Source organism: Musca domestica, unplaced genomic scaffold (assembly GCF_030504385.1).
Source record: "Musca domestica strain aabys unplaced genomic scaffold, Musca_domestica.polishedcontigs.V.1.1 27, whole genome shotgun sequence".
NCBI classification, from domain to species: domain Eukaryota; kingdom Metazoa; phylum Arthropoda; class Insecta; order Diptera; family Muscidae; genus Musca; species Musca domestica.
Genome location: NW_026712286.1, coordinates 1,879,795 through 1,898,895, shown reverse-complemented (window position 1 = coordinate 1,898,895; position 19,101 = coordinate 1,879,795). Strand labels below are relative to the sequence as shown.

General features: G+C 36.4%; 3 protein-coding genes across 3 annotated transcripts in view; 2 read left to right on the top strand and 1 right to left on the bottom strand.

Annotated features, from left to right (window-relative positions):
• Nucleotides 1-1,401, bottom strand: part of LOC101888995 (mucin-5AC) — a 55,062-nt gene extending 53,661 nt beyond the window's left edge. Inside the window, exon 1 of the mRNA XM_011292941.3 lies at nt 1,135-1,401. The gene's annotated coding sequence lies outside the window, so the exon portion shown is untranslated. The remainder of the gene's footprint in view (nt 1-1,134) is intronic.
• An 8,470-nt stretch (nt 1,402-9,871) lies between these two features.
• Nucleotides 9,872-13,497, top strand: LOC131803101 (drebrin-like protein). The gene is made up of 7 exons (XM_059124120.1): nt 9,872-10,491; nt 10,595-10,766; nt 10,837-11,288; nt 11,351-11,521; nt 11,582-12,129; nt 12,191-12,283; nt 12,345-13,497. Exons 1-7 carry the CDS (start codon nt 10,409-10,411, stop codon nt 12,482-12,484), a joined length of 1,659 nt encoding a protein of 552 aa, XP_058980103.1. The 5' UTR covers nt 9,872-10,408; the 3' UTR covers nt 12,485-13,497.
• A 259-nt stretch (nt 13,498-13,756) lies between these two features.
• On the top strand, nt 13,757-17,571 carry LOC131803133 (transient receptor potential cation channel subfamily V member 5-like). Its single transcript, XM_059124199.1, has 9 exons — nt 13,757-14,567; nt 14,640-14,866; nt 14,925-15,435; nt 15,489-15,780; nt 15,857-15,978; nt 16,051-16,158; nt 16,411-16,562; nt 16,625-17,159; nt 17,355-17,571. Exons 1-9 carry the CDS (start codon nt 14,169-14,171, stop codon nt 17,523-17,525), a joined length of 2,517 nt encoding a protein of 838 aa, XP_058980182.1. The 5' UTR covers nt 13,757-14,168; the 3' UTR covers nt 17,526-17,571.
• Nucleotides 17,572-19,101: the final 1,530 nt, after the last annotated feature.

The window sequence follows — 19,101 nt, the reverse complement described above, 5'->3', positions numbered from 1 at the left end:
CAACACCACACTTGAAGAAAGCACCAAACCAAAAGTGGCAAATCAGTTAAACACACAGGCACACAAATGCTCGGGCAGAAGCAAAAGATGCAAGCACCCGGAGGAGGAGTAGGATGAAAAGGTAGCACAAAAAAGCTGTAGATTAGAGTGGTTCGTGGTTCAGTCCAAGCCTGAGGCCGAGAAGTTGGCGGGGCCAGGTTGCAGAGCCAGTCATCAGCTCTACACAACCCATATGGTAAAACTTGTTGTTGTTGTTGGTGGTGGTAATGCTGCTGCTGCTGCTTCTACACGCCGATGATGATGACGGACGATCGTTGGTGATGGTGTGGTGGTGGTTCACTGCTGGCTGGTTGTCGTCGTCGTCATGCCCTGATACAAATTCTGAAGTAGGAGAAGCAAGAGGAGGGAGTCGAACATGAGGGAAGTATCAGAAAACAATGCAAACTGTAGAGTGGCAGTGGCGGAGGACGAGAGAAGATGAAGCACAAACCGAGAGATAGGCCGTACGTTGTTTTGTTAGTCATTTCCAACAACAAGTCAGGCAGCTGTTTCAAAACTGCTTACTTTTGGAGTGTGTGGACTATGCGAACGAACGTAACGTTGGTCTCAGTTGAGTGTGTACGTAGCTATGTTTGTGTGTACATTTGTTTGCCCGCATGGACGGATGGATGGATGGATTCGAAACGAAGTTAGTGGGGCGATGAAGAAGTAATAAGCACGATGAGGTTTGGACAGGTTTGGGCAAACACAAGACCAGAGCAAGAGCAATAAACACATAAGAATACAGAGTACTAAGTCAGTGTTTGTGGAGGATGACGATGATGAAGAGAAATCAAACATAAGGCAATGGACGAATTCGATGGGTGCTACGTAGATGGGTGTTTAATGGGTTATCCATTTACAATAACAAATCCATTTTTGCGCTACTCTAAAAAAATAAGTGTTACATTTTATTATTACCGGCATGACATTCCTTCACATAAGTTCACCACAACCACTCACAAAATCACTTTGTTTTTTTGGAGGTCACCCATAAAGCGACAAAAAAGCACCATTACACAGCACACAGTAGATCAGCACTACATAACAAGCACCACCAACCAAACGAACGAATGGCAGCTATCATTTACCTACCTCATAAATTCAAAACAATTGTTGTAATTCCATTCCAGCAAATGATTTATACGATTCTATTTCTCTTTGGCTGTGCACTTTTTTACGACATTCTTTCATAGCCTCTGCTGTCCTCAATTTGAAACGCTTACGATTTCTCAATTTTTGGTGGCGAAAACAAATTGGACTCCTTAATAATCAAAAGAATATTCACTAAATTTTCGCAATTTTGATGAAAGGAATGCGAAAAATTTTTATGACGTTGGGTAAGCAGTGTTGCCAAGGTATTCTTTTTCACGGCAATTAATGTCTTGTGAAAAGAAATTCCCAGAGTTTACTACAACAATACCCAAAATGCCAAGAATAAAGTGACCTTATAAATCTTATTTACCACTGTAATAATAATGTTAAGTGTCAAAGAAAAGGAAGAAAAGAGAAGTTTATTGACTGGTCTGTGGGGGATATGGTTGTTTGAAAGTGTATTGATGCATTTGTTGTTTAAGTAACCGTTTTTTGGTTTGAAACATAAGAAGTCGACAACTCTGGAGAAGAATTTTTAAACAGCTGTTCAATTTCCGATTACTGCCAATGTAACTACGTAACGTGTACAGAACTATATTGGGCTTGAATCAACGGTCTTTTTATGTAAGCCATTTTATAAAAAAAGTGTATGTCAATAGTTGTGTTCCGGTACTTTTTTAGTAGTAAAACTAGCAGAAGAGAGAACAGTTCGAAATGTCATTCTCATTTAGATTTGCTCAAAAAATAAGGGAACGGAAAATTAGCAGAAATGCGATAAAATGTCAAAATTCAAAATTCCAAAAGTAAACAGCCTAAATCGGACTGGTGAAACCTTACTGAAAAGAGCGCCAACATTTAAAGAATGAGTATTGAAGACGATAAGTTAAAATTAATAATTTATAATAATAATTAATAATCTGATTCCTCATTCAGCCAGTCCTCTTCACTGCTGGAATCATCCAAAAGTGAATACATCAGTTGCTCCATATTTTCTCTTTTTGTTTTTTGCACGACAAATATTAGTTTTTCCTTTAGTTTTCAAGTTGATCATTTTCTTTTTTTTTTTTTTTTTTTTTGTACTTCTACGTCGTCAAGTATGTTGGTGGTTAGAACACTTTCGTGCCCATTCACCATGACCGGTTATTGGTTACTTGAAAAGTATCAGTACTCTTTTATTTTCGTTTTCTTTTTGTTTACAGTATATGTGTGTTTACAGAATGTAGTGATATGAATGAAATACATAAGAAATCAAAACAAAAAAAAAATCAAAACTAAAGGAAAAAATAAAGAACTGTCAGCAAATATGATGATTATTTACAAATAAAAGTCAAACTTCAATTTTGCAAAGTGCAATAAAGTTGATTAATTCATCTATATTTTGTTGGTTTTTGGACATCAGGATTTCCGGTAAGTTATTAAATTTCTTGAACAAATCAAAATCATTCCTATGATTTTGATGCTTTTTGCAGAAAAAAATTATGTGTTTTTCATCTTCAATTTCGTTGCAGGTTTCACAAAGATTTGAGTCAGCAATTCCAATCCTGTGGAAATATTTTTTGGTGTAAGTATGACCAGTGAGCAATCGATTAACAATCTTTATGTTTTCAGGTTTCATGTTTGATGAAAAGAACCAGGGCTGTTTAGCAGGCGCCGGGAAGAATTGGTAGAAGTAAGTTCCTTTAGTCCGTGAGATGTCCTTGTAATTTTCTATAAACTCATTCCACAGGAGTGACTCAATGCGTTTCGACGCATCTGTGACCGACAGACAGAAGTTGATTGGTGAACCAACATTTGCTGCATGCTTCGCAAAATAATCGGCTGTTTCATTGATTGGTATACCGACATGGGAAGGTGTCCAAACAAACGAGATTTTAATTAAATGCGAATTAACTATTTTGTTTAGAATATTGTACACAGTGAAATTGTGAGATGTGTTGTTTTTAAGCAGAAGACAAGCATTTTTGCTGTCTGTAAATAAAGCAGCTGTGCTGACACCGTCTTCGATCATCAAATCAATTGCCTTTTCAATTGCACATAGTTCACCAGTAAGAGAAGAAAGTTTTTCATTAATTTTGAAAACAAAATTTTGATTAGCAGATATATTGCAGACAGCGCAGCCTGTGTTGTTGTTAAAAACAGCAGCATCCGTCGCCCAAATAGAAACGCCTTCGGATCTGAAGTCGTTAATTAATTCGTAGTAGTGTGCTTTGAAATATTCTGTTGGTGTATTGTTTTTGGTAGTATTAAATATATCCAGCATGAAATCTACCTTGTTGGTCGGATGTTGATTGTAACCAATTTTGAGATTTTCAAAAATTGTGCGAAACTTTGTATAGACATATCCAAGACTAGTTTTTCTTGAGGTATTTGAGGTGAAGTATTCATACAGAGAAGAGTTGTATATTTTAAGTCTTATCAATTCTTTAGCCGCCAAGTGTTGAGCTCTTAAATCTGTTGGTAGCATACCAGCAAGAGCGTATACCACATGATTTGGAGTGGAAGGCACCAGTCCCAAATTTTTTCTTAACAACTGATTTTGAAAGCTTGTTAGCTTCTTGTTTATATACATTGGTCTGTGAGCCATCGATGAGATTGCATATTCGGTCTTTGAAAAGATAAGTGATTTTGACAGGTTTATAGCTTTTGCGGGATGAATTCCACTTTTTGGACCCGTGACCATTTTTAAAGCATTAACAGTATTTCTGCAGGATATCATCACCTCTTCGTAGTGCTCCTTGAGTGATAGACTGTTTTTAATATGTCTCCCTAAAAATTTGATGGACTTAACAACATTTACTTGGACTCCATTTAGTAAAATGTTGGGATTTCTCCGACCTCCTTTAGCCACGTACATTACTGAAGTTTTCTCAACATTGACGTCAAGGTTTAGTTTTTTTAATAAGGATACCATGTTATTGGTTTTGATTTGTAAAATATTGTTGGCACTATCAAAGTCATGGCTTGCCACAAGCAAAATAAAATCATCCGCATATTGGAAAATGTTTGTGTTTTCATCAGCTAAACCATGGAGGCCTATTGTGTATAGGTTGAATAGTGTTGGGCTTAAACAACTGCCTTGAGGGATCCCATTGTATATATTTAGGGTGGAGTTTCCCATACAAAGAGTCCTTTTGCAGAGAAAATTGATTATCCATAATCTTATTTGGAGTGGAATGTTTATTTCTATTAAAATCCTCTTCAGGTAATTTATATCGACACACTCATAGGCTTTCGATACATCCATCGAGAGAACAATCACCTTGTCATTTTTTTCTTTGGAGGTGTTTATTGTGTGTAGTATGTCATTAATGCATGTTGAAGTTGACACATGTTTGCGGTATGCATAAGATCTAGGTGGAAGAGTTTTATGTTCATCTAGAAAATCATTGAGCCTTTGTTTGACCATGAGGTTTAAAATCTTTGCCAGTACAGATATTAAAGCAATTGGCCGAAAATTTGTGCAGATGTCTAAATTTTTTCCTTTTTTCGGTATGGGAACAATTTTTATTCTCCTCCATTCTTCAAAAAACTCACAGTTTTTCCATTGATTATTAAAGGAATTCAAAAGGTGCTGCTTACTATCTTGGGATAGTTTATTAACCATTTCATAAGTGATTCCATCCAGACCAGCTGCAGATGGTTTAGTTTTTTGCTGTAGAACATTGTCTAGTTCTTCCATGGAGAAATTTACAGATTGATTGTTATAAATTGAAATGGATATAGTTTGTCTGTTGTTGGGAACCTGTTCACTCAAATGACGTAAGAAGGCTTCGTTGTTGTCAGTGTTCCATTTAGAAGCAGATTGGGGTTCGAAAACCGATTTACAGCTCTTTACATAACGGAAAAGCGATTTTGAATTAGATAATTGGCTTAAATCTGACAGTTTACGACGTTTGTCGCGATTTTTGGCACATTTTACGGCTTTTTTGAATTTAGATATAGCGTTGATTGCACTCAGGGCATTTTCAGTGGTTTTGTATCTATCAAATTTCTGTTCTGCGGCCTCTTTTTGACGTAAGAGTATGGTAATGTCATTATTCCACCATGTTTGAAATTTTGTTTCAGCAGTAATGAGAAAAGTTGAATTTTTTATTGTTGATTTTAGCTTCGATTGAATATCATTCATATTGGAATCAATTTTTAGATTTGATAAGTTTTTGAAGAGATGTTTTTTTGCTAGGAAGTACTGTTGCTTTGATGTGAAATTATCTATGTTAATAAGGATTGGTCTGTGGTGGCTTCCTCCTATGCTTGTATTTTTTACATTCCAATTAAAGTTTGAAGACATATTTGTGAAGGTAAGATCTAACACAGAACCGAAAGAACTGTCAAATAGATTCTTTTTAAAGGTTGCTGAGCCATCATTAACACAACGAAATGCCGAACTGTCCATCAAGGTTTGCACAGTGGATCCTCGAACTGTGTCAAAAACGTCACCATATGCTTTACATCTTGCATTAAAATCCCCGCCAATAATGACATTTGATTTTCCATTTAGAAAGATTAAAAGTTTTGATACTTCAGTTTTTAAAACATTGGATTTTACAGAATGCGGAAAGTATACTGAGACAATCGTTAAATTTTGAGACAGGTTTGTAGTTTGACATATTAAGATGTCTAAATCCGATGCAAAAGGTAATTTTTTTATTTTAATAGTTTTTTTGTGCAGGATGGCAACGCCACCATAATTGTCGATTCTTTTTTTACAGAATAATCCATAATTGTTTACGTAAGATGATGATGCATTTTCATCTACATTAAAAATTTCGCTTAAGATGCATATATCGACAGAAAATTTGTTTAAGTAAAGTTCTAAATAATTTTTATTTTTATTCAAACTTTGTATGTTGTGCTGTAAGATTATCATGTTCGGTTTGGTTAGAACTGGAAGGTCCATCTATTGCTGGTGCTTTTAAGGCATTTGAAAAACTGTCTAAGATCTGTAATCCTTCTGTACACTTGGCATTGGTTAATGCGGCAGCCATTTGTTGAGTGAAAGTGGATAATATTTTTTCATACTCAGAAACTTTGAAAAAATTTGAGAATTCAAAGGATGGTTTAGAGGGTACAATCGTTTCCTGTTCAGCTGTAATATGTGTTCTACGAGGTATTGATGCTGCTACTTTATTGTAATTGACTTTAGTTCTCCTTCTGTTGAGTTCATCATTGAAGGAAGTAACTGGTCTTCTGCTTGTTTTAGAAATTTGGGGAAATTGATTTTCATAATTTGGTTCATCTAAAATTTCAAAGTAATTGTTTGAAACTTTAGGGATACATTCTTTCCTTGAAAGGTTGGTGATTGCCATAGCCTCCAGAATATTTTTTTCATTGCTGTATCTTTTGCATTTTTTGACATCCATGGCATTGTGATCTTCCATGTTGCATAGTATACATCTGGGTAGAATACAGTATGTTTTGCATTTAATTGTCGACAAACATGTATCACATTTTGGCTCTGTGCAGTTTGTGGGACATTCAATGTTTATCCCGCAAAGAAGGCATCTTTTTTTGGCTCTACATTTTACGGCTATATGACCTAAACGACCGCAATTTTTACATAAGCGTACAAGTGGAATATATAAATCCGTCTCCACTATAGAGTTGAACATTTTAAGTTCTTTTACAACGTAGTCCGCTACAATACCTACTTTAATGGTTTGCGACGGCACATACTGACCATTTTCATTTTTGTATTTGAAACGATATACTGATACAGCTTTGAAATCATTGTCGCTGCTGTTGATTTGATCATATATCATTTTGCCAGTGAATTCTACTGGTACGGATTTAATAACATAAAATTTTTGTACAAATCTATCTGGGATAAAAGCATTCAAACCAATAGATTTTACATTTGGATCCAAAACAAAATTATTTGCCGAGTTATAATTGTTGAAGCTCAGGCGGAAGGTTTTATATGCAATATTCTTTGATACAAAATGAGCATTTATGTTGGCACTGGCTAATTTGGCATACAAATGTAATTCTGAGTTCTTTCTTCTAGGGCAAATGGGCTCATCAGAAGTAAGAAGTACATAATATGGACCTGGATGGGCTGGGCTGTAAAGAATTGTTTGGTTTTCATAGTTATCATAGCTGTAAATATCTGTTTTGTTTGTGTTTTTGGGTATATTGGATGGATTGGAGGGATTGTTATTGTTGGAGTGACAGTTGTTAGTTGTGTTGGTGGAGATGGACTTTGTATCATTAAAATATTGATTTTCATATGGTGTGAGAGTGGTGTTTTCTTTTGCTGGTGTTGTTTTTGCAGAGCACTGCGGCATTTTATTTTGCATAGAAGGCTGATTATTTTTAAACTTCTTGCTTCCAGGGTTGCTAAAAAGCTCAATTCTTTTCCTCGGGTCTAAACGAGGAGGCGGCTCCTCATCACCCATTTTCGCAGAAAATTGTATATTTTGTTGAAATTAGGAATATTAAATTTCAGCAAAATCACCAAATAAAATAATGTTTGTGTTATTGGTTAGATGGAAGGAATGTGTGTATTTGTGTGTGTATTGGTGTTCAAAGCAAAACAAACAAAACGCATAAAAAAGAAAGCGAAACGGCGCGCACGTAGTCTAAAGTCAACGAGAGTTGAGAGACGACTGATCATTTTCTTTATTGAAATGTATCAATACATTTTTCAACCTTGTTAGCCCTGCCAATTAAATGTCAAATTTACAATATGCACATTTCTGCTCGGCCAAATTCATGTAGCTAAAACAAGCAGAAATGTGCACCACTCAGCGCCATTTTTTTCTCGAGAGAGCGGCAAGTTTTGCTAGTTTTTGTAGTACGGGAACGCGTTGTAGCAGAATTAGTGCTAATTAGTACTAATTTGCAGGTTCTGGAACACAATTAATATTAATCATGACAGAGCACTCAACTAAGAAAAGGGGTTTTGATATAAGCATGTTTACATAAGCGTGTTTAAAATCCCATGATTTACGAAATTCACACGTGTCATATTTATTTTAAGGTGATGTGAAACAAACAATCCGTTAATTTATAATAACATGTACATATTTGACATATTGCATGGGAAAATTGAAAAGGTAATGTCATGCAATCATATGTATACAGTCTGTTCAGAATTATACATTCGACTACATCTTGTTGTTTATTTATAAATCCTTTGTATGTACCATGGTAGAAGAATATAGGTAGACGTATCGACGCAGCTGCTGAGACAATGAAATGTCAAACCAATTTTGGAATTGAAAATGTTGAATGAAAATTTTTTTAAATTTGTAAAAATTGTTGAAAAAGGCATTTTATTATAACCTCCGAATGACGTCGTATAAGAAAACATATAAAAAGCTACTTATATTTGAAAATAAATTAAAAAAATTTTGACATATCAATGCTCCCAAGCGTTGATGCATCTACCTGTATTTTTCTACCATGGTATGTACACAAATCAGAGGCGGGAACCTGTTTTCATTGAAATTAAATTTGATAAGCTAGTTTACAGATAAATCTATGAAAATGTGAAATGAAAACTTTTATAAAGCAAAGAAATGTCAAATGAAAAATATTATCATGGTAAAATTAAGAAGGTAAAGTCATTTCGTACAAGCATTCCTAGCTCTGCATTTTCTGGAATTTACCTTGTCAAATTACATGGCAAAGAAAACAGGTTCCAATCTCTGATTTGTTTGTTTACAATGGATTTATGAATATAAATTTTTACAATGAAATGTTGTCAAGAAAATTGTAAGCATATGATTGCATGACTTTGCCTTCTTAATTCTACCATGAATATTATAAGGGAGATATTTTTCATTTAATATTTTCATAGAACAAGAATCCAGCCTCTGGATATTATAATTTGAAATTAGGTTACCTTGATCTATATGTGGACAATTACGTTAGAACTTAAAGCTCTAGCAGTAACATTATTGTCAATTACAGCGCAAGTTATAATAATACATATGTTTTATAATAATACATATGTTTTAAAACTTAACTATTAAAATTTGTTCCGTTCTTCGTCTTTTACCTGTTTTACCACTAAAGATGTACTAAACACAGCACATGTAAAGCATGAATGAAAATGTGTGTTGATCCATGGCACAATGAAATAAGGGTAATCTGATTTCAAATGAACTTTCCCAACCCTGCATTTTTTTGTAATTTACTTTGTTAAATTTTACTACATACAAAACAGTTTCCATCTCTGATTTTGTGTGTATACAATGAATTTATGAATTTAGATTCTGAAAATGAGATGTTGTCAAATGTTTAAAAATGAAAAAAAAAAATTGTAAACATGTGATTACATGACTTTACCTTCTTAGTTCTACCATGGTGTTGATCAAAGAAATCGCTATAAATTTTAATATTTTCTATTTAAATGTTCGAATTGTTTCTTCATTTTTATTTTTCCCTCCACTACATATTTTTTTGTTTTTTACAATATTTCCTCTGTTTCTTTTTTACAAATTAATTTCCAATATCAAACATGGTTAGCAACAACTGTCCCAGAAACTGTTAGGCATTAAAAAAAACTATCCAACAACTATGTGTTGTGTAAACGGCAATTAAGCAACATGTCTCTTTCAGCATTAGTTATATATCAAAGCTGAAAACTGTGAATCTGCACTACCAACATTTACGTTAAATTGTTTGAATTCTGTCATACGCTACCATCCACACTAATTGAACTCCCATTTGTTGTTCTTATCTTGAGTACGTTACTTCAGAACATACGTCATGACTAATCCAAGTTGTGTGAGTGTTTTCAGAAGTGGACATGAATTGACTTGGAACTGGAAGCAAAACTTATTTTTTTATAAAAATTTAGTGAATAATCAATAATTCCTGTGAAAATAGATAAGAGATTTTAGAAGAGAACGCAGTATTTTCGGGCTATTTACAAAATTCCTAAGCCTTTATACAGCCTAAGGAGTTTTTTGTTGTAATTCGTGCATAGAGAGGTTCCTTTTTTCGTTGTTTTTTTTTGGAGATTGAAAACAGCAGCGACAGAAAGTCAGCGCATAAAAAGCCATTGACTACTGACTGAAAACTAATCTTTATCACATGCAAGACGCGTGTGAAGGTGAAAGCGTGTGGAAAAACTTTATATTTTCATCAAAATCATAATAGGAAATTTGTCATCGACTTGCCGGAGCGCGGTGTGCATCAAAGCAGGTGGCTGTGCATTGACTCAAGGTCGTTTACTTTCTGCCGCGTTGTGTTAGTTGGTCTTTTGGCGAGAGAGGAGCAGAAACAATAGCAAAGCAAACAAAGTGCTTATCTTTCACTTGCAAGAATGGCCATTAGTTTCGAGAAACATCGGCCAGAAATTGAAAGAGCATGGAAAGAAGTCTTGGATGACAAATCGCCAACAGATTGGTATGTATGACAGCGCAGCGTAGAGGGGCACTCCCCGATAACAAAATTTGCATATCAATGAACACAATGTGAGCTGGCTTTTTAATGCTGATCGTTTTTATAGGGCTTTGTTTGGATACGAGGGACAGAGCAATGACTTGAAGTTGGTAAGCAGTGGGGAAGGCGGTGTGGAAGAATTATGCGAAGATTTGAACAGTGGGAAAATTATGTATGCCTTTGTTCGCATAGAAGATCCCAAAACGGGTTTGAAAAAGTTCCTCTTGATCAATTGGCAGGTGAGAAAAATAAATGAGTTATACCATATAAAGGAGTCGTAAATAATGCTTTCAAATTATCCTTTTTTAGGGAGAAGGTGCCCCAGTGCTGCGCAAAGGCACTTGTGCAAATCACATACGTGATGTGGCCAAAGTACTTTCGGGAGCCCATTTAACAATAAATGCCCGTAATGAAGATGATATTGATTTGGAACGTTTGCTCAAGAAACTGAGCACAGTTAGTTCGGCGTATAGCTTCAAAGAGCCACGTACTATGCAAGAGGAGCAAAGGACACCCATTGGCACCAACTATACAAGGGTGATACCCACAAAGGAACTGAATCCAACAGTTATGCAAGATTTTTGGAAGAAAGAGGAAGAGGAGGAAAAGCGTCGCCTACAGGCCGAGAAACAGCAGCGAGAAATGGAACAAGCCAAACTGGAAAAAGAGCAAAGAGCCCGCGAGGAAAAGGAACATTTGGAAAGAGAAAAGAAATTGCAAATGAACAATAAATTGCAGCCGGCTCATGTACCTATTAAAACGTAGGCATGGACTAAACGTTGGGATTGCAATACTTATTTCAATAGAATATATCCTTTTTTAGATCACCACAACCTTTGAGCCCTGAGAAGACCATGCCCAGTTCGGCATTGACAGAGGCCGAACGCATGCGACAACAGCGCAGTCAAGAAGCCAAAGAGCTCATAGGCTCTCGGGTAGGAGCAGCCAAGGCCATGTTTACCAAGCACACCAGTGAAGGTCAATTAATCAACAAGTAAGTTGATTTCAAAAGATATTTTGAAGAGGGCCGATCTAAATTTATTTTCAATTTCAGACTTAATACAGCACCCCCAGCCAAGCCAGCACGTAATTCCATTGCTCAACGCATTAATGCCTTTAATCAGCCTCAGCAGCCAGCGGAAAGCACCCCAGTAGCACAGCAACCACTACCAGGCAAAATTACTTTACCCAAACAGGCAATAATTGCTGAAGAGGTTAAGGCCCCGGAGAAAACTGTTCCAATAATTACGGAGCCCCCTGTGGTTAAGGTTGAACACATTGAACCGGTCCACAGTCCCTTGGAACCGGTAAAGCCGGAAATCACAGCAATTGCAAATAATGATGATGATAACCATAACATCGATGATTATCCCCTGGAGCCAGATACTGAACAATATTCCACCATTAAACGATCACCGCATAGCAAGTCAAATTCACTGCAATCACCAGATGATACATCATCGTCAAATAATACCGATACAGCTTTATACCAAGACGAAGAAGAGGAGGTGGTGCGCACAAAGGTCTCCGTCACTGTGCAACAATCACAGTCACAGGCACCAACGTCGACCGCCAAGAATGGTTACATGGATAGAAATGAAAGTGAGATGGAGAAAGTATTCGATTACAAGACATTTTTAAATAATTGTTTAATTAATTTCAGTTAATGATCTGGTCAATGAAGATGATTTTATATGCCAAGACACCTTGGGTGATTTGGGTTTGAGGGCCCGTGCTTTGTACGACTATCAGGCAGGTTTGTATTTCATTTGAAAACTGTGACAATGAGAGAAAGCAATTTATTACTCCTTTTTTAGCTGATGAAACCGAAATCACCTTTGATCCTGGAGATGTCATCACCCACATTGACCAAATCGATGAGGGTTGGTGGCAAGGTCTTGGACCAGATGGCACTTATGGACTGTTTCCGGCAAATTATGTCGAAATTATAGACTAAATATAAGGGAATTTACAACATTTTATTCTTTACAAAGAAAACCACAAGTAGTAGCAGAGAAAATGAAAAACAAATAACTTACAAAACAAATTCCAAATTTATACCGTAAACAAAATCTTCTGATAATAAGCAATAACTAGCAATCACCAGTTTTTTTGGTAACACCAACACATAAGTATTCACACAAAAGTATTTAAAAGGAGAACAAAAATCAGCAGCAACTAATCACCACATCAGAAGTAATCATTTATCGCCACAGCTAGCATTGTGACAGTTTGTAAACCATTGGTGCCAATCATCTATTGGTTTAATTTCATTTGTTAATCTTTATTATGATTGCACGAAACAAAAAAAACAAGGAATCATATCATTTTGTATTGTTTTGTTAAAGTTGTATTTTATGATGTAATAATGTATTCTATTATTATGTGTTTTTATGACGTCCTTAAGTTTTAACATTGCGTCCTGTTAACTTCCTTTTTTCAACTCTATCTCTCTCTCTTATTATTTGTTATGCTATCACAAATCTATCTATTATACAAAATAAGATGAACGCTTAGCGTTTATGGTAATTTTTAAGCGTTTGTTTGTAATCAAATATTTAAATAGTGTATAATTTCAATATTCCAGTTAAAATGTGACTTCAAGAGCAGCCGCCAATCTAATTTCCAAAAAAAAAAAAATAAAACAATAATGGGAGTTATTAAGGGTAATTTATTATGTTTACTCTGTATTAATAATAAAAATTAAAACCCCCATGAGATTATATACAAAAATATTTACTCTCCCCCCATACTTCCCATTTATATAACTATATATTTAAAGAAAAGTATTAACAATATATACATTCGTACACGTGTATACTTTATTCAGTCGTTTTTGCATCAATCAACCAGCAGATAACAAGAAACTTCTTCTTATTATTTGAATTCACAAAAACGGAAAAACCAGTCAAGAACAAGAACATGTACACAACAAAATGCGCAATACATAAATAAAAACTATTATTATTATTATTATTATTATTATTGTGCAATGATTTTCTTCAATAAACAAACTATATAATATTAAATGTTTGCTATATTTATTTGAGAGTTGAGTGTTTGGTTGGATACCTTCTCGTTTTAACTATTTAAGCCTTTGTGAGGGACATATTTAAGACCCTGGGAATGCATATAATTTGTTCCTAGCCATAAAATGACACGATTTATCAGTTTTTGCCAAAAATTTGTTTCAAGTCCTTTCACCTATGAAGCAAATTTGGAGGACAATTTAAGATCAGTGACGTTTCACCTATTTATTCATCAATGCTTTGGGGATTCATTGTGCTGGCAATGCTCTTACACCTGTAACAAGTTAACATTTAAGTTTTCAAATTTACCGCCGTCCGAAAAAAATCCCTTAGAGTTGTAATCCCCGCAAAACAAACAGGTCAAGTTCATGGAATAGCATTGCCATTTGTTAGCATGGTAACCAAACAGAACGAAAAAAAATCCTAAATATTTGTTTAATCGATGATGTTAGTAACCAAAACTTGAGAAATAAACAAACGCTTGAAATAAACAGTTTTGAAAAAGTAGAGTAGTGTAAAATTTGCAGATTTTCTTTGGAAATGTTATAGCATTTGGAGATTTTTCGATCCCTAAACTGATGAATTGAATTGCTCTTACATTGGTCGGTCATCATGGGAAATACTGAAAGTAATGTTACCAGTGGTGTCAAGAAACAGGCGGGAGTTTCCACCCAGGCCCTGTACAAATTTGTCAATCTAAAGGGTGGTGGCCTTCTGGTGGACATGATGAAAAGGGCCTGTCAAACGAAACAATTCGCCGAAATAGATCATGCCATTAAAACCAAGGTGGAACCATTTCTCTATAACAAAGGAGCTGGTCGTTATTTTCCGATTTCGAAAATGGTTTTGTTACGCAACAAGGAGAGGGCACGCACGAAACAACTGCCTGAAATACGGGCCCTTGAAAATCCCGATGAAGATTTCAATATTCACGACTACTGTTCCGAGGTGTCGGAGGCGGAGTACATATCCAATCCGAGTGCCTATCGTTTTGTTTGTTGGAATTTGAATGTAAGTTAAAGGAGAGAGATTTAAAACAAAAGGAAAACAAAGTTAATTTTGTTTGCATTTTCCATTTTACAGGAAAGAGGTGCTGTGGGTGAAACAATTCTACACTTGTGCCTGCTCAATGCCTCCTCGTTGCATGCGGATTTGGCCAAGAGGCTATTGAAATTTTATCCCAAACTCATTATGGATATTTACTTGAGCGATGAATACTATGGAGAATCGGTGTTACACATTGCCATTGTGAACGAGGATCCGGCAATGGTGAAATATCTATTGGATGCCAATGCCGATGTCCAGGAGAGGTAAGAAGAGAGTAATTATGTTATATTCCCAAATTTTATTTTTGTGGTTTCCCTACAGATGCTGTGGTGCCTTTATGTCGGCCGAAGATCAAAAGGCTTCGCGATATGACTCCCCCGAACATGAATATGTTGGTGTTCATCCCATGACCAATTATGATGGCTACGTTTATTGGGGTGAATATCCACTGTCATTTGCAGCCTGTTTATCGCAGGAAGAATGTTTTCGTTTGGTGTTGGCCCGTGGTGCTGATCCCGATAGCCAAGATACCAATGGCAATACCGTGTTGCATATGTTGGTGATCTATGAGAAAATCGACATGTTCGATGTGGCCTATGAGGTTGGCACCAATATCCACATACGGAATGTACAAAATCTTACACCCCTGACATTGGCGGCCAAGTTGGCGCGGGTGGAAATGTTTTTCCACATTTTGAGTATAGAGAGGGAAATTTACTGGCAGTTGGGTAGCATAACATGTGCCGCATATCCTTTGTCAAAAATCGATACCATTGATGTTAAGACTGGGAATATAAACAAGGATTCGGTGTTGAATTTTGTGGTGTTTGGGGTAAGGATTTTGTTATTTTGAAAAAACAATTTTAAATATTTTTTTATTCCCAGGACAAATTGGAACATTTGGAGTTGTTGGATGGCGTGGTCATTGATTTGCTTAAAACGAAATGGGAAACATTTGTCAAGTCCCGTTTCTACAAACAGTTTTATATGTTTTCCTTCTATTTCCTCTTCTCCTTGGTGAGTTTTATATCCCGGCCAGGACCCAAAATTGAGGATGAAGATGAGGAGGGGGATGCGAATGATTCGGCGGGTAAAGGAAATGATTCTACCACAAATGCCAGACTTTTGTATGCCACACCTGCCAGTAGAGTAACAGGCATTGAAAAGTTACCCTACAGTAAGTGGAGAATAAATCAGGTCCAATACTATTTTTTTTTAAATGAATGAATTACCGGATGATTTCCTTGTTTTAGAAACATTTTGGCTTAACTTTAGTGAGTACATTGATGATGATGCTAATGCTGAAAATATGCCCTCCTGGTGGGCAAGCTATGAGGAGTGTCCCCTGATGGATATGGAAACGAATTTGGCAAAGGTAATAATTTGAATGTTTTACTGGAAATCTTGAGGTAATGTTAATCGCTGTTATTTTCCATTGTTTTTACAGTTCCGCATTGTGTCCGAAATCGTAATTTTCTTTGGAGCGATTTTGTATTTGTTATCGGCCCTGAGAGAGGCCAAGTTTTTGGGTTATAAAATGTTTGTTGAAAATCTGGTAAGTAGTTGTGGACATTCAGCCTTACTCCAAGGCGGGGCAATGAGAGTAGTATTAGGAAAGATAGGTGTGTACGAAAGACTACCAAATGCTGTTCAAGAACCCAAAGTAAACGAGAGTGAATTGGCAATAAAAAATGACTCAGAAAATGAAAGAGTTATGAAAACAGAACCACAATAAATATGTGGGACCTACATTTTATCTCTTTGTCTAGCCCTGATTTGGCCCATATTAATAATCATTTTTTCCTAGATGACGGCACCCTCAAGGGTCATGTTCTTGTTCTCCTGCTGCCTAATGATGACCATACCCTGGCTAAGGCTATCCTGTCTCACCGAACTGGATGATCATGTGGCGGTGATGATAATGCTTACCACGGCTCCCTACTTTTTGTTCTTTTGTCGGTAAGCTGGACAACATCAATACGATTATGAATTAAAATAACTTCAATTTATATTCATTCCAGAGGCTTCAAGACCGTTGGTCCCTTCGTTGTGATGATCTATCGCATGGTTATGGGAGATTTGATACGTTTCGTATCGATTTATTTGGTCTTTGTGATGGGCTTTTCCCAGGCCTATTACATTATCTTTTTGACCTTCGATAATCCTGCCACACCGGAGGAAATTGATGATACCGGCACAAATCCCATGCCATCGCCCATGGAATCAGTGGTGGCCATGTTTCTAATGTCCCTGACAAATTTCGGTGATTATTACGGGGCCATGGGTTCGACGCAACATGAATATGAAGCGAAAATTTTATTCTTCCTTTTTATGGTGATCGTCAGTGTGTTGCTGGTTAACATGTTGATTGCCATGATGGGTAATACGTATCAGAAGATTGCCGAGATACGCAATGAATGGCAGCGCCAATGGGCCCGCATTGTTTTGGTTGTGGAACGTAGTGTGCCACCGGCAGAGCGTTTGAAGAATTTCATGCAGTATTCACAACCGATGTCGGATGGACGCAGGGCTTTGGTGTTGCGTTTAAATATGAGTGTAAGTTGAGATGAATTTTAATGCGGATTTCAGAATCAAGTGCCTGGGGCTGCATTCTTGTTCTATGAAAATAAGAAATGAGAAATATTTTCTTTAAAAAATTTCACATTTTCTTACAAAAAAAAAAAAAAAAGAATTGAGGTCCTGAAATTTCTATTCAAAGAAGGAATTCATATTTTTTTCTTCTTCTTCTAGGATGAGGACAAAGAGGAAATGAAAGAGGTGCAGGAAATGAAACGCATACATCAACGCTTTTCCAAGAAACGCCAAATGGAGCGGGAGGCCAGAGCCAAAAAGCGCCAGGAGGAATATGAGAAATTCTTTGGCGCAACACCAACGTCCGATAATGAAAATAATAATTTCTAATCAAAATTGCTAGGAAAATTTAATAAATTGTGAAATGTTAAGTTGGTCTTCAAACTTTTAATGGAACAAATTGGAATGGTTGCTATATTATATATACTCTCCACCATGGAAAGGAGGGAATATTAAATTTGTCATTTTGTTTGTAACACCCCATAAAATGTATAGTGATTTAACGAAGTCCGTCTGTTGTAATCATGCTTGAGTCCAAACGGCATGTGATGGAAAGGTAATATTTTGCATAGAGTTGTCTTTTTATCGGCTGGCAGGTCAAGTTCGAAGATATGTTATAACAGTCAGCGTTTAAATATAGTCCCCATATTCGGTATTTTTATGCTTTGAGCCTCAGTTTCTAGCGGAATAGCTTAAAATTCGGAATTTAGAGTTTATTATACATTCTATTTCCTGTGAATATAGCTCTGTCCGACCGTCCGTCACCCTAGAGCCAAAACGAATAAAGATATGAAGCTAAAATTTTGCATAGATCAGTCTTGTGTCTGCAGGCAGGTTAAGTTCGAAGATATCGGTGCACGATATGGTATAGCCCTCATATAACGGTACCCCGTTACAATAAAATTGTCTGAAAATCCACAAAAGAAGTTCCTTCTGAGTATTTATCGTATAGGTCTACGATATTGTAAAATGGGCTCGGAACGACCCTCAACGAATATGGGTATGGTACGTATGTAAGTGCCACCGGGAGTCTGTGGTGGTGTTGTCTGTTGCTTTTGCTGGGGATGTGGAGCATAGTAGGCCTTCTGGACTGGGGGACTAGTTTGTGTGCCGAACTGGGGATGTCTCATTTGGGGTTGTGGCTGTTGCATGGGAGGTGTTTGACGTTGTCCATTCACCGGCACCTGTTGCTGGGGATGATAGATGTGCTGTTGTTGCTGTGGTGGTTCACTGGGTGGTGCTGAATGTGACCTGGCACCCGCTGTCTCATTTTCAACAGCTGACTTAACACCCATGTCCATGGTGTTGCGCAGACCATTCTGATCGAGATTTTCGGTGTTCACAGCATGATCGATATTCCCCGATATTGTATAGCCCACATGCACCCTCTGAAATTCGATATTTTGACGATTTTAAGGACATTATTCACCGGAGTTGTTTCAAATTTCGGATTAGGAATTTGTAATGAGTGCTACAGCCTATGTCAAAAAATTGTGTATGCAGGCCCACGTCTTCGTATAGCCTCCATATAACGGTACCACCCAATATTATATATATATTATGATGATTTTAGCGACATTATTCACCGGAGTTGTTTTAAATTTCTTATTTAGAGTTCGTAATGGTAACTACAGTCAATGACAGTAAATTTTCTATGCAGGTCGTATAGGCTCCATATATCAGTACCTGCGTATATTCGGTATTTTGGCGATTTTAGGTACAAAATTCACGGAAATTGTTTGAAATTTCCAATTTGAAGTTCCTAATAGGTACTACAGCCTCTGACAGAAAGTTTTCTTTGCAGGTTCAGGTCTTCGTATAGCTCTGATGATTTTAGCTACATTATTCACCTGTTTTTTTCCAAGTTTCGTATTTGAATATTGTAATGGCTTATTACAAAGGTTAT